Source organism: Camellia sinensis, chromosome 5 (assembly GCF_055761805.1).
Source record: "Camellia sinensis isolate YWXY chromosome 5, ASM5576180v1, whole genome shotgun sequence".
Taxonomy (NCBI): domain Eukaryota; kingdom Viridiplantae; phylum Streptophyta; class Magnoliopsida; order Ericales; family Theaceae; genus Camellia; species Camellia sinensis.
In genome coordinates, this window is record NC_138965.1 from 149,147,055 (window position 1) to 149,160,622 (window position 13,568).

General features: G+C 44.7%; 1 protein-coding gene across 1 annotated transcript; it reads left to right on the plus strand.

The window, feature by feature from the left end:
- Positions 1 to 11,645: 11,645 nt before the first annotated feature.
- On the plus strand, positions 11,646 to 12,698 carry LOC145790235 (uncharacterized). The gene is made up of 3 exons (XM_082868031.1): positions 11,646 to 11,776; positions 11,858 to 11,956; positions 12,117 to 12,698. The coding sequence occupies exons 1-3, from the start codon at positions 11,672 to 11,674 to the stop codon at positions 12,543 to 12,545; spliced, it is 633 nt and encodes a 210-aa protein (XP_082724157.1). The 5' UTR covers positions 11,646 to 11,671; the 3' UTR covers positions 12,546 to 12,698.
- The last annotated feature ends 870 nt before the right edge of the window (positions 12,699 to 13,568 follow it).

Here is a 13,568-nt window from a genome sequence, read left to right on the forward strand (position 1 = left end):
ACCTTCCTCTGATTTTCTAGTTGAGAGGTATCCCTGCATGGAATTTGTAATATGGGTCGTGGCCCCAGAGTCAATCCACCAAGTGTTAGCAAGTACTTTAGCAAGATTTGATTCATAACAAACAAAAGAAAATTTCTTACATTTTTTTTCGAACCAAGTCTCTCGCTTGCTGCAGTCTTTCTTCACATGTCCCTTCTTGCCACAAAAGTAGCACTTGACAGTGAAATCATTCTGAGCCTGATTTTCTTCCCCAGGCCCATTCTTTTTCTTGGATGGATTGTTCTTTGATTTTACAAAATTACCTTTTTTTTCCTTTATAGTTCAATGAGTTACAGCCAATGCAATTTGACGTCCTTCCTCCCTTAACCTCACTTCCTCCTGAACACATATATTAGTCAACTCATTGAAACTCCACCTATCTTTATTGGTGTTATAGTGAATTATGAATGCGCTGAACTGTGATGGAAGTTAGGTGAGAATGAACTGCATGAGGAAAGTTTTATCAACTTGCATCCCTAAAGTTTTAAGCTTTGTAACTTTGTCGCCATATTGTGGATGTGATTCTAAACTCCTCGGTGGCCATTATATTTCATTATTGTCAATTCAGCAATAATAGTGCCAGCAAGTGACTTGTTGATCTTCAACAGCCTTTAAGTATTCCAATGCAATAAGATAGAACATGTGATGCCCCAAATTTTACTTTAAGCATTAGGGTAACATCACTAAAGAGTCCTTTGGTCAATAACCAAGTAAGATCCCAGGAAGGTCGGAGGAGTCAATATAGCCTCCCTCCTAAGTTCAACCATCTTAGATAGCAAGCTATCTTTTTTACAGATCTTAAAAGGTATTAACACAAAATCTCATAAGTAATACGGAAAAAGGCATAAACAATATACATATTAAAGTTTTGAGAATTATAATGATGAACTATTGATATCACATAAATCTTTCCATTGGGTAAAACTTAGGTATATCTATTGTCCACTCGTCAAGAATCACTTATGTAGATCTAAAGTAATTTATGCAACTTTTCAATTAGTCATGTTACCTTTGGGTATTCAATTCTAATCTGTCAAATTACATAACTTACCTTACCCAGTTATAATTAGGAGATTGAGACTAGCCCAAAGGAGAGTCACTTTCAAATAATTATGAACTGGGTAGGGTAAGTTATGTAATTTGACAGATTAAAATTGAATACCCAAAGGTAACATGACTAACGGAAAAAGGCATAAACAATATACATATTAAAGCTTTGAGAATTATAGTGATGAACTATTGATATCACATAAGTCTTTCCTTTGGGAAAAACTTAGGTATATCTATTGTCCACTCGTCAAGAATCACTTATGTAGGCCTAAAGTAATTTATGCAACTTTTCAGTTAATCATGTTACCTTTGGGTATTCAATTCTAATTAGTCAAATTACATAACTTACCGTACCCAATTCATAATTATTTGAAAGCGACTCTCCTTTGGGCTAGTCTCAATCTCCTAATTATAACTGCAATTGAGAATATTATTGACCTTAATGTTACCCTTTTAACAATTCTTTTATGTAATTCTATATTCATAAGTTTTACAAATCTAGGCCACTTTGACAGCTGCTAAATTAGTAAACCTTATGAATATGGAACTAACCAACAATATTCTCTATTCATTAATTTGAGTTATTTAATTACCATTAATTCAATCACTATTTTAATGAAATCACTATTTATGATTTCTAGAATTTCTTTTATGTGATTGCAATTATCAATATAATAATAATAATAATAACTCTGGACGAATAAGAATATTTATATACCAAATTATGTAATATAACAATCATGAATATCTCATATAATGGTCAATAAGAATTACACCTATTATGAATTAACCACTCCAATATTTAATATTCAATGTGTAACAAGTCCGCGGGGGACCTCGCTACAGTTCGGACTCGATTTGTGTCACGGTTCTAAATCTGAACCAAAAAGTCCAAATCTGGCAAATCGTTTTGAGAAAACAGATTTTGAAAGAAGTGCCAAACATGGACTGCTTTGCCAGATACAGAGTCGCCACCTAAATATTTTATTTTGGGAAATTTAGGAAACCCTGACTCGTTGCCTAAGGCCACGTGTCCGTCATCACCAAAGTTGCCTCGGCTCGAGAACTTGGGTACGATTGGGGAAGGTCACTTCGTGAGCACCCCCGCTCGCCCGGTCAGAGACCGGCCTCTACTAACCATGATATCTATTTTTGAAAACATTGTATGTTCTTATTCCGGTTATTAGCCTAGGTTACTATGTGATGCGCACAGCATACAAGTATAGACTGAGTCGCCTGAATTGGAACAAAATATTTCATGTTTGTTTGTTTGAAAGATGGTTTGCTACTCGCAGGTAGGCTTAAAATGCAGATTTTGCCACCCTCGGGTGGGCTTAGAAAAGATGGTTTTGCCACTATCTAGTGGGCTTTAAAACTCACAGTCAATGATTTGCTCCAATCCAAATAACTCAACCTTCACCCACAGGCATTTAGGCAGTTATATCACATAAGCAATTAGCCTCATGGTAAGCATGCTATTCATGGCATTCACTCACACGCATGCAAGGATGCTAAAGCATAAAGCTTACCGGGTACTCCAAGCCAAAACAAAAACTATATTAGAAATCATGCATGATCCTAAGTATACAGAAATGCCTAATGCAACATATACAGAATGCAACTATAGCAGGCTCGGCTATTCTAATCATGGCATATGGAATGCTACAGCTAACATGTATTCAATTTGGAATTGAAAATACAATGCGGTTAGTATGGTGCGCCGAGCCCGGTGCATCCACAACAGATGAATGAATGCAAACATGCTATCATACTGTATGCTAATTAAAACATGCCCTAATCTAACCATCATAAGCGGATAAATAAAAGGGAGAAAGACATGGGGTTGGAAGACATATTACAGTTGTGCCCTCGCGCAGAGGGTCCGAATAAATATACAGTCCCGAATAAATAATTACAGTCCCGAATAAAAAAAATAATACAGTCCAAATATTACAGTCCAAATAATATACAAATTCCTAATTAATTAACAAATTAACTAAGAAAACTGTAAAATTGGCATGCAAGCCAGGGGACTGCCTTGCTTCTGATGAATGCTGTATGTTTAGGCTGCCATGTGCGAAAATCCACTAGGATGCCCCAATTAGCCTCTGTTTAGCAGTTATTCTTGGAAAGCGTGCCAGACTCCGAAAAGTTGCTAATTCTTCATTTTGCTGCAACAGAGAGTAGGAAAGGGGCATAGCAATGTATTTTCACAAATATATGCATGCCTCGATCCTCGTGCCACCAATCACGCATACCGAGGCATGATGGCCGAGGAGTCGAATTGCACAATTTAATATGGGATGAATGCACATGAAAACACAACGAGACCTAACTCCATCATGGATGATCCGGAGTGTCGGTGACTGGGGAATTGAGATACATTCCGTTACTCGGAGTACGAAATGCACCTCGTTTCCCGTGCCCGGGCTAACTCCTATTCCGAACACGATGCAATATGCATGACATGCATGAATGCAACTAAGATACAGCCTAGCATGCACAATGCTATGAAAATGAGATGTCTCGAAATGCGTGCACACGGGCACGCAAACCGAGGAAATACATGAATACGATCTAAGATACAACCTAGTATGCACAATGTTATGAAAATGAGATACCTCGAAGCGCGTGCACACGGGCACGCAAACCGAGGAAATGCATGAATGCGATCTAAGATACAACCTAGTATGCACAATGTTATGAAAATGAGATGCCTCGAAGTGCGTGCACACGGGCACGCAAACTGAGAAAATGCATGAATGCGATCTAAGATATAACCTAGTATGCACTATGCTGTGAAAATGAGATGCCTCGAAGTGCGTGCACACAGGCACGCAAACCGAGGAAATGCATGAATGCGATCTAAGATACAACCTAGTATGCACTATGCTGTGAAAATGAGATGCCTCGAAATGCATGCACACGGGCACGCAAATCGAGAAAATGACATACGCAATGCAAATGACATGGAAATATGATATGGGCTTACACTAACATGAGAGAGCCTCAGCCACACTCACATAAGAGGCCGGTGGATGAAAATGAAGTGCCTCGAAATGCGTGCACACAGGCACGTAAACCAAGACAATGGTATATGCAATGCAATGGCATGGAAATGGCATATAGAATGCAACATGGACTTATACTAACATGAGAGAGCCTCAGCCACACTCACATAAGAGGCCGATAGATGCAAATGAAGTGCCTCGAAATGCGTGCACACGGGCACGCAAACCGAGGCAATGGTATATGCAATGCAATGGCATGGAAATGGCATATAGAATGCAACATGGACTTATACTAACATGAGAGAGCCTCAGCCACACTCACATAAGAGGCCGATAGATGAAAATGAAGTGCCTCGAAATGCGTGCACACGGACACGCAAATCGAGGCAATGGTATATGCAATACAATGGCATGGAAATGGCATATAGAAACATGCTAATGGAATTTCAGCACTGAAATATGGGGAAAACAGCCCCGAAATGAGGCGAAAACACACCCGATGCATGGAATAGTCCCGAAACATGGACTTTGGCACCCGAAATGGCCTATAGCTACACCAAATATGCACAATACGGACATGCAATGAAGAGACAGTAGCAAGGAAGCCCAAAAATAAGCATTTTTCCAGTACAAATCATGGCCAAACAACAAGCAAAGATAGGGCAACAATGGCATGCAAAAATAGGGGCCAAGAGAGGGCAATGAAACAAGTGGTATATGCAAAGCCCAAACTGAAAAATTCCCTTCTACAACACTGAAGAGGGACCAAAAATATGCACATTTACGGTTTATGGCAGCCCCAAAATCAGTATACAAACATGCTATAAGTGCAATGCAAAATGAGGCTCAAAAGTGGCTATAACACAAAGTATACAAAATATTCATCAAACAGCCAAAGACCCTTAATGAAACATGAAGAATGAGCCAAAATAAGACTATTTTCAGTGCTGTAAAATGACCAAAAACCGAAGCACAATAGGCTGCCATAACATGCAAGAAAAGGGGACCAAGGAGGGATATAACATGAAGTAGCATATGGAGGTCCCAAACCATGAAAGGCCCTTAATAAAACATGAAGAATGGACCAAAATAAGACTATTTTCAGTGCTGTAAAATGGCCAAAAACCGAAGCATAATAGGCTGCCAAGCATGCAAGAAAATAGCATTTAAGGAAGATATTGAAGCAAGTGCAAGATGGGGGGTTCAAACAGGGTTGAGCCCTTAAGAAAAAGTGAAAAAGAGCTCAAAAGAAGGCCACTTTCAGTTATGGCCGGAGCTCAAAGCAAAAAGCATATATGGTTAAGAAATGTTGCAAAAATAAGCTCAAAAAGGGGGAAATGGCAACTCACCCATGTAGACCAATCTTTGGTTGCTTCTTGGACCAAGTTGCAGCACCTTTAGCCTCTAAGAAGCCCTCCTTGTTTCTGGAAATGGAGTGGTGGTGGTAGTGCTTGGTGGTGATGAAGGAATGGGGTAGAACTTAGGAGCTCTTGAGAAAATGAGAGAGATAGAGGGAGATATAATGCAAGAGGCTCAAAGGATTTTTTTCTAACCCCTAATACAAGTGCTGGCCCCTGGTTATATGGAACAAAAAGAGGGAGTAAAGGTGGGGAAAAGGTGGGGGAAAAGGAGGCAAGTTTTCCCCCAAAAAATATCCCCTGGATTGAGATATTTTCTGGGGGATACAGCTATACAGCTGTAAAGTGTGTTTTGTGAGGAACATGGCCGGCTGGTTTTTGGACTTGCAGGTGGCCGGCCGGCCACCCCCCCTAGCCGGCCGGCTAGGGGTCAAAAGGGTCAAGTTCAGTTAGTGGCCGGCCACCACAAAAAGATGGCCTCCCAGGTCCCCTCATCACAGCCCTGTGGTTCGAATTTGGAAACTCTAAAACAGGAGGGAGAACAAGCCATTTTTAGGAGGGGTTCAAAAGGTTCAATTGGATTTTCTGGCCGGCCATGAACTTTTAGGGTCCTCCCACGTGTGTACAACACAAATATGTGGTTCAAAGTTCAAGAAAGTGGCCCAAGGGTGTTCAACATTGGCTCGGAAGGAGGGGTTCAAAAGGGCCAAGAAACATTAGTGGCCGGCCACTAAATTTTAGGGTCCTCCCATGTGTGTATATCACAAATATGTGGTTCAAAGTTCAAGAAAGTGGCCCAAGGGTGTTCAACATTAGCTCGGAAGTGAGAAAAACGGGCGTCGGAGGGCGCCGGAGGAGCAAAAACTGGTTGTTGAAACAATTGCTGGCCTCCCACCCTTCTACGGCCTTCCCGGTGATAAAACAGAGGTACCTGCCAAAAATGAACAAAAACCGATGCAAAACGAATGCTCGGGGGCCAAAACGCGTAGTTCGAGGCCCCGAAAATTGCCTAGTAAGCACCAAAAGTGGCATTCGGGCACGAAGTGGGTCTCTCAGACCCCAGTGTCCCTCAAAAGGGAGTAAATAAGAAGTATGCCGAAAATCAGAGCAAACGGAGATGGTTAGGCGGTCCCGAACCGAGGCACATGGCCAACGGTCCCGAAAAATCGGAAACCGGGCTCCGAAATGGGCAAAATGGCCTACGGCCACCAAATGTAGCCCACGGCCACTGAGAGATGGTCTACGGGACCTCTCCCTCCCCTCAGGAAAAGAAACAGAGAAAATTGAGCTTGGTTCGCAAACCGAGGCAAAGCACAAAAGAGGGTTCGGAAGTCCGGAGGCAAGGCTCACGGCCGCGACTCTGAAACTTCTGAACGAGCACATTATGTAATATCACCAAGCGCTCAATCGGTGACGTCTGAGTCTTAAGGTCGGTCAGAAATGGGGTGTCTACAGTTGCCCCTCTTTGACAGTACTCGGAAGTCACAAGTGACGGGAGTGAATGTCAAAGCCCAGAGACGACCCATTTTTGACAAGGCCGAAGACTTAGACAAACGTACAAAGTAAACAGAGATATGCCCGCAGGCAGGGGGCAAAATGCAAAGCGATGTGCAAGAAGTCGAACATAACTCAATGATCATGCAAATGCAGCAAGCTGTAATGAAGCAAGTATTCGCAAATAGATGCAACAGTTTTAAGCAAGAATTCAAAGCAACAACTACATTTCATGCAGTTAAGAATGCGGAGAATTGTTCAATTCTCGTCGCGTCTCACACGGAGAAGATACGATACCTGCGCGATTCGTCTGGTCGCACTAGCCTCAAATCAACCGTACATACAATATCGTGCCTGTAAAAGAGAGAAATTCAACAAGCACAATATGCTAACAACATATATTCAATGTGATCCCGAAAGTTTGACACACGCAGTGCCGGCGAGTGAATGCATCGTGATGCGAGAAAGGAAAGTGCGTGACAACGCATGCTCAAGCACAGAGGTATGGCAATATCAAGAAATGTGCATAATAATGCAAGTATGCTCATGAGAATGCAAGTTATGTGCATGATAGTGCAAAACGAGCATAAATCATGGTGCCCGTTTGTTATGAAATGACGAGCAAGGAAACGCGTGTTTCGGCGACGGCGACTTCGATGACGGCCTTCGATTCAATTTCCTGGAAAGACTTCAACATATTCAAAAGGATACATCTTGATTTTGATGAATAATGATGAGACACATGTCAGAACTTGAAGCTGAAGTTCCGGCGGAGCAATTTCGCGACCGGAAGTGTACTTTTCTTGAACTTTTTCAGGTCCCGGGAACTCCAATCTTCCTCAAAATTTGCAGGGAGCTAGGTGAGCCTGTAAGGGACATGGCCGGCTAGTTTTATGAGGGATGAGAGCTGGCCGGCTGGTTTTACAAAAAGAGAATGGCTGGCCGACCGGTTTTCCAAAAAGTAAATGGCTGGAAAAGGTGGCCGGCAGGCCATCTGCCCAAATCCGAGGGCATTTTGGTCCTTTCACCTCCTTTCTTTATGCTCCTTCATCCCAAGACTTTGAGCCTATAAATGCAGCCGAGAGGTCTTCTTCTCTTGTCTCCTACACCATTTTCTTCTCCAGATCTGAGTTCCACACGCGTTTTCCAACGCCTTACGCAAGTTGTTTTCGCGAAAATATTCAGTTTCAAGCCCCTTGAATTGATTAAATTTTGGTTTCGGAGCTTCTTTTCTCATTTTCTCCACCTGAGGTGAGTTTGTCTCAATATTTGGAAGATTTTCTCGGGAGTTGACTTTTGTTGACTTTTTATTTCCCGAGAGTTGACTTTTGTTGACTTTTTCCAATTTTGGCTCATTTTCGCTCATTTTTTGCTCCTTTTGCAGATTTTCTGAAAATGGCGGGTCATTCTCCTCATGGTGGAGGCTTTCCGGGTGCCGGGGACGATTTTGATCCCATGACTTTGCCCCCGAGGGTCCACCCTTTTATTCCCGGGAGGTACGCTACACCAACACATGTCCTTCCCCGGGCCGTTTTTCGTCACTTCACCGGTTTTGATGAGCGAGCACCTGGAGATCTACTCCTGCGGGAGCCAGAGCATCACCTCTCCCATGAGGCCCGAGAGGTATTTACTTCATTTTTTGCATTTTTCGTACATATCATGCCTTTGCCATGCTTGAACACACAGTTTAGCCTATGACATAGTACTTTGTTTGCATCCTGAACATGTAGCTTAAGCACTTGAATTTCTGAACACTCGGCTCATTAATTGATTGCGAATACACGGCACACATTAGTTAAGAAGTGAACACACAACTCAAACACTGATTTATCGAACACACAGCCCAAATTTGAAGGTGAACACACAGCACACACTGACTAGGAGTAGAACACGCAGCCCAAACTCTGATTTTCTGAACACGCAGCCCAGATTGATAGTGAACACGCAGCCCACACTAATTGAGAGTTGAACACGCAGCCCAAACTCTGATTTTCTGAACACGCAGCCCAGATTGATAGTGAACACGCAGCCCACACTAATTGAGAGTTGAACACGCAGCCCAAACTCTGATTTTCTGAACACACAGCCCAAATTTGAAGGTGAACACACAGCACACACTGACTAGGAGTAGAACACGCAGCCCAAACTCTGATTTTCTGAACACGCAGCCCAGATTGATAGTGAACACGCAGCCCACACTAATTGAGAGTTGAACACGCAGCCCAAACTCTGATTTTCTGAACACGCAGCCCAGATTGATAGTGAACACGCAGCCCACACTAATTGAGAGTTGGACACGCAGCCCAAACTCTGATTTTCTGAACACGCAGCCCAGATTGATAGTGAACACGCAGCCCACACTAATTGAGAGTTGAACACGCAGCCCAAACTTTAATTTCCTGAACACGCAGCCCAGATTGATAATGAACACGCAGCCCACAATGATTGAAAGTTGAACTCGCAGCCCAAACTTTAATTTCCTGAACACGCAGCCCAGATTGATAGTGAACACGCAGCCCACACTGATTGAAAGTTGAACACGCAGCCCAAACTTAAATTTCCTGAACACGCAGCCCAGATTGATAGTGAACACGCAGCCCACACTGATTGAAAGTTGAATACGCAGCCCAAACTAATTTCCTGAACACGCAGCCCAGATTGATAGTGAACACGCAGCCCACACTGATTGAAAGTTGAACACGCAGCCCAAACTTAAATTTCCTAAACACGCAGCCCAGATTGATAGTGAACACGCAGCCCACACTGATTGAAAGTTGAACACGCAGCCTAAACTTAAATTTCCTGAACACGCAGCCCAGATTGATAGTGAACACGCAGCCCACACTGATTGAAAGTTGAACTCGCAGCCCAAACTTTAATTTCCTGAACACGCAGCCCAGATTGATAGTGAACACGCAGCCCACACTGATTGAAAGTTGAACTCGCAGCCCAAACTAATTTCCTGAACACGCAGCCCAGATTGATAGTGAACACGCAGCCCACACTAATTGAAAGTCGAACACGCAGTTCATTCATTTCATCGGCACACAGCTCATTCATTTCATTGGCACACAGCTCATTCATTTCATTGGCACACAGCACACAGCTCATTCATTTCATTGGCACACAGCTCATTCATTTCATTGGCACACAGTTCATTCATTTCATACTGACACATGTATTCATTCTGAATGCAGGTTGGTTCTCGCAGTGTACGGGGGTATGGCTCCACTGCCGCGCGGGATTGGTACGTTGAGCTCTCGGAGGCTGTCCGGGATTTAGTAGACTTGGCAGGGTTCGGGGCCTTCTGCATTGGATTGTCACGTTGTCCTGCCAGGAGGACACTGATGGCGGCTTTGGTAGAGAGATGGTGGGACACCACCAACTCCTTTCATTTCTCTGCCACTGGGGACATGACTATGACCCCTCTGGATTTTGCGGTATTGACCGGCCTGGACATAGGAGGTTGGTCCATTCCTTATGACGAGGACATGGGCGAGTGGGAGGCCGCTTGGATATATCTACTGGGAGCTCGCCCGCCTATCGACAGGGTCTCCGGGAGAGTTCGATATACTTGGTTCTCTTCTCACTTCCGGCGGGCGGAGATGGAGCCTGAGACTCCTGAGGAGACAGAGTAGTATGCCCGCGGTTTCCTTATGTTCCTCTTCGGGACTACTCTGTTTGCCGATAGAGGGAACACGGTCGGGCTATATCTGTTGAGCGCTCTGGTTGACCTATCACAGGTCAGTCGATACGACTGGGGTGGCGCCGGCCTGGATACCATTTACTACTACATGAGCGCCACCTCCCGCGGGCAGGGAGACTTACTTGGCAGTTATTGGAGAGCCTGGGAGGTACTTTTCTGTCCCCTTGATTTACATTTCTGCTCTTCATTACTTTTACATTGCACACACAGCGCACTTTACAGTCTGTATTTTGCCCTCAGCACTTTGTACTTACATTCTGCACTGCTTTTCTCAGTTATGGGTTTACGTATACTTCCCAGTATTAGCCCCAGAGTTGGAGGCGGCAGGGCCCCCCATGACCCCATATTCACTGGTGTTCGAGGGCCCGCACCGGCTGAGACCCTGAGAGACTCTCATTTATCTGCGACAGTAATTTGACACTGTGCGCCCATCGGAGGTACTTCAGAACCCTCAGTTCTTCCCATTTTTATCTCTGATTTGCCCTGCACGTTCCTGATTTCTGATTGGTTTATTCACTTGTTATCCGCAGATTACATGGCAGCCTTGGGCACCCTTGGGCGATGGTCTCCGATTTCAGTATCCCGGAGGATCGGGCACCTCCCAGTACAGGTTCCTGCTCGAAGGACCTGTTGGTAGAGCATGGTTTCTGGGGGAACGCTTTCTGCGTCAGGTATGGGGGTATACTTCTCAGGACCCTCCCGCAGCACCCCCAGTCAGTATGCGGACAGCTGATAGGCTCTCTCACCAGGAGGTAGTCGGCGGTATGCTGGGTAGTGATGCCCTGTTGCACCTCGAGGAGGGGGACTACGCCACTTACCGTCATACATATTTGATGCCTCCACTGGCGGGGGTTCGCACTCCGATGGCGAGGTCTGCTGGTACGTCATCTTCGAGCCAGGCCCGGGCTCGGGCTGCAGACGCCCCTTCTACTAGTAGGGCTGGTACATCGAGAGGTGGGGGTAGATCGGTTCTTCCGATTCCTCCGACTTATCCTCATCCTGGATGGCCGAACATGCCGTCCGAGTTGACGGGATGGCGTTTTGGGACTCCTTACCCGATTCCGCTAGAGCCTCCACTTCCTGACCATAGATATGTCAGGGATCCTGATTCACCACCGGTATGATTTATAGCTTTGATTTATCAGTCGGGTACTTGGACATTCATTCCTTTACTGATAGTTTTGCCTTTGTATCTGCAGCCTCCGGTTGAGTATGTGGACGAGATTCTCAGGGTGATGGCCGCACTTGAGGGCATGGTCCTTCGGAGAGAGACCCACCTATCCGTTATGGGTGTGCAGGTATCGTCCATTTTTCTTGTATTTATCACACTTCTGATGACACACTGGTTTTGAACATTCTTCCGTATTATAGAGCACATCCGACACACACCCCACTCACATACTGTACTCGTATCTGATTTTCATATTTGAACTGATGTATTGAACTTTTCATTTTCAGATGCCTCCTGTATATGCTCAGCCGCGGGCCGGGCCACCTGGGCCTCCTTGGGGAGCTGGGCCATCTGGGCCTTTTTACGGAGCTGGGCCATCTGGGCCTTCTCAGGGAGCTGGGCCATCCAGGCCTTTTCGAGGAGCTGGGCCATCCAGGCCTTTTCGAGGAGCTCGAGGAGGGTCCTCCCGCAGACGTAGGGCACACGTTGTAGAGGCGGAGCCCGAGGAGGAGGAGGAGGAGGAGGAGGAGGTTACCGACCGCCAGTCAGAGACATCTGCTGAGGAGGGGGGCTCCGGTCTTGGTTCGGGGAACAGAGGCGAGGCTGAGGGGGATCCTGAGGACGACAGCTCCGACCCGGATGATGATGATGGTGCAGAGGTTGTCCCGCAGAAGAGGATGAGGAGTGTTTCTCATTCCCGCTCCCGAGGACATTGATGCTGCTGTTTCCTGCTTTATTTTTCTTTTTGCTAGTAGTTTGTAGCACTTTGCACATTGTTAGGCAGTTTTATTTTTTGTAAAACTTGTACCTTTGTTCGTTGTAAAACATGATGGAATGAAACAGCTTTCAAAAAGGTGTTTGTATTTTAAACTTTTAGCATCGTATCGCATCATTTTATTTCGCACAAAAATAAAATTGAATGGTAATGTGCATTGTGTAATCACCAAATCAGGTAGTGAACCGACGCGACAAACTAAGCAACTCAACTTACTAAGATATAACAGAACTTTAGCAAGTTTACAACTCGATAAACAAAATGCAATAGCGTTGGCAACGCAAATAAACAAGACTTAAACAAAGATTGTTTAAACAGAGAGCAATGACTCGAAAACACGAAGCACGTCTGCTTGACAAACAACTCGATAAGCAAAACAACAACTCGATAATCAAAAAAAACAACTTGATAAACAAAACTCAGCAACAACAAAGTGTACTTCGGACGATCTGGGCACCGGAATGCATCCGAAACAGAGGGAAATGAAGGCCTTTGACTCTCCCGTTGCATGGAAATGCTTGAAACTTTCCCTCGAAGGGTAAAACAGGGCCAAGGAGATAAACTGGAGCATTGCCGGCCACCTTTGGGAGCCGGCCGGCCAATTTTATGGAGAGTGGGAGCCGGCCGGCCAGTTTTGTAAAAAGCAAATGGCCGGCCAGCCAGAAAAGGTGGCCGGCCGGCCACTTATTCCTGCAGCCACCTAGTTTTTGACACGTGTCCCCGTGAATAGTGTTTTTCCCTTTATAAAAGCCTCAACTTCGGGAACATTCATTTTATCTTAGTTTTACACAAAGATGGAGGCGTTTTTCGTAGAAAATCTCACATCTTGGATCTCTTCTCTATATGGCTCGGAAAAGCTGAACTTCCGGGGTTTTGGTTTGAATGCACTATTCACGCTGAGCCGTACTCCGCTACATCTCCCTTTTCTCCATGCCGCGGCAAGGTTCTGGAACCCAGTGACGCA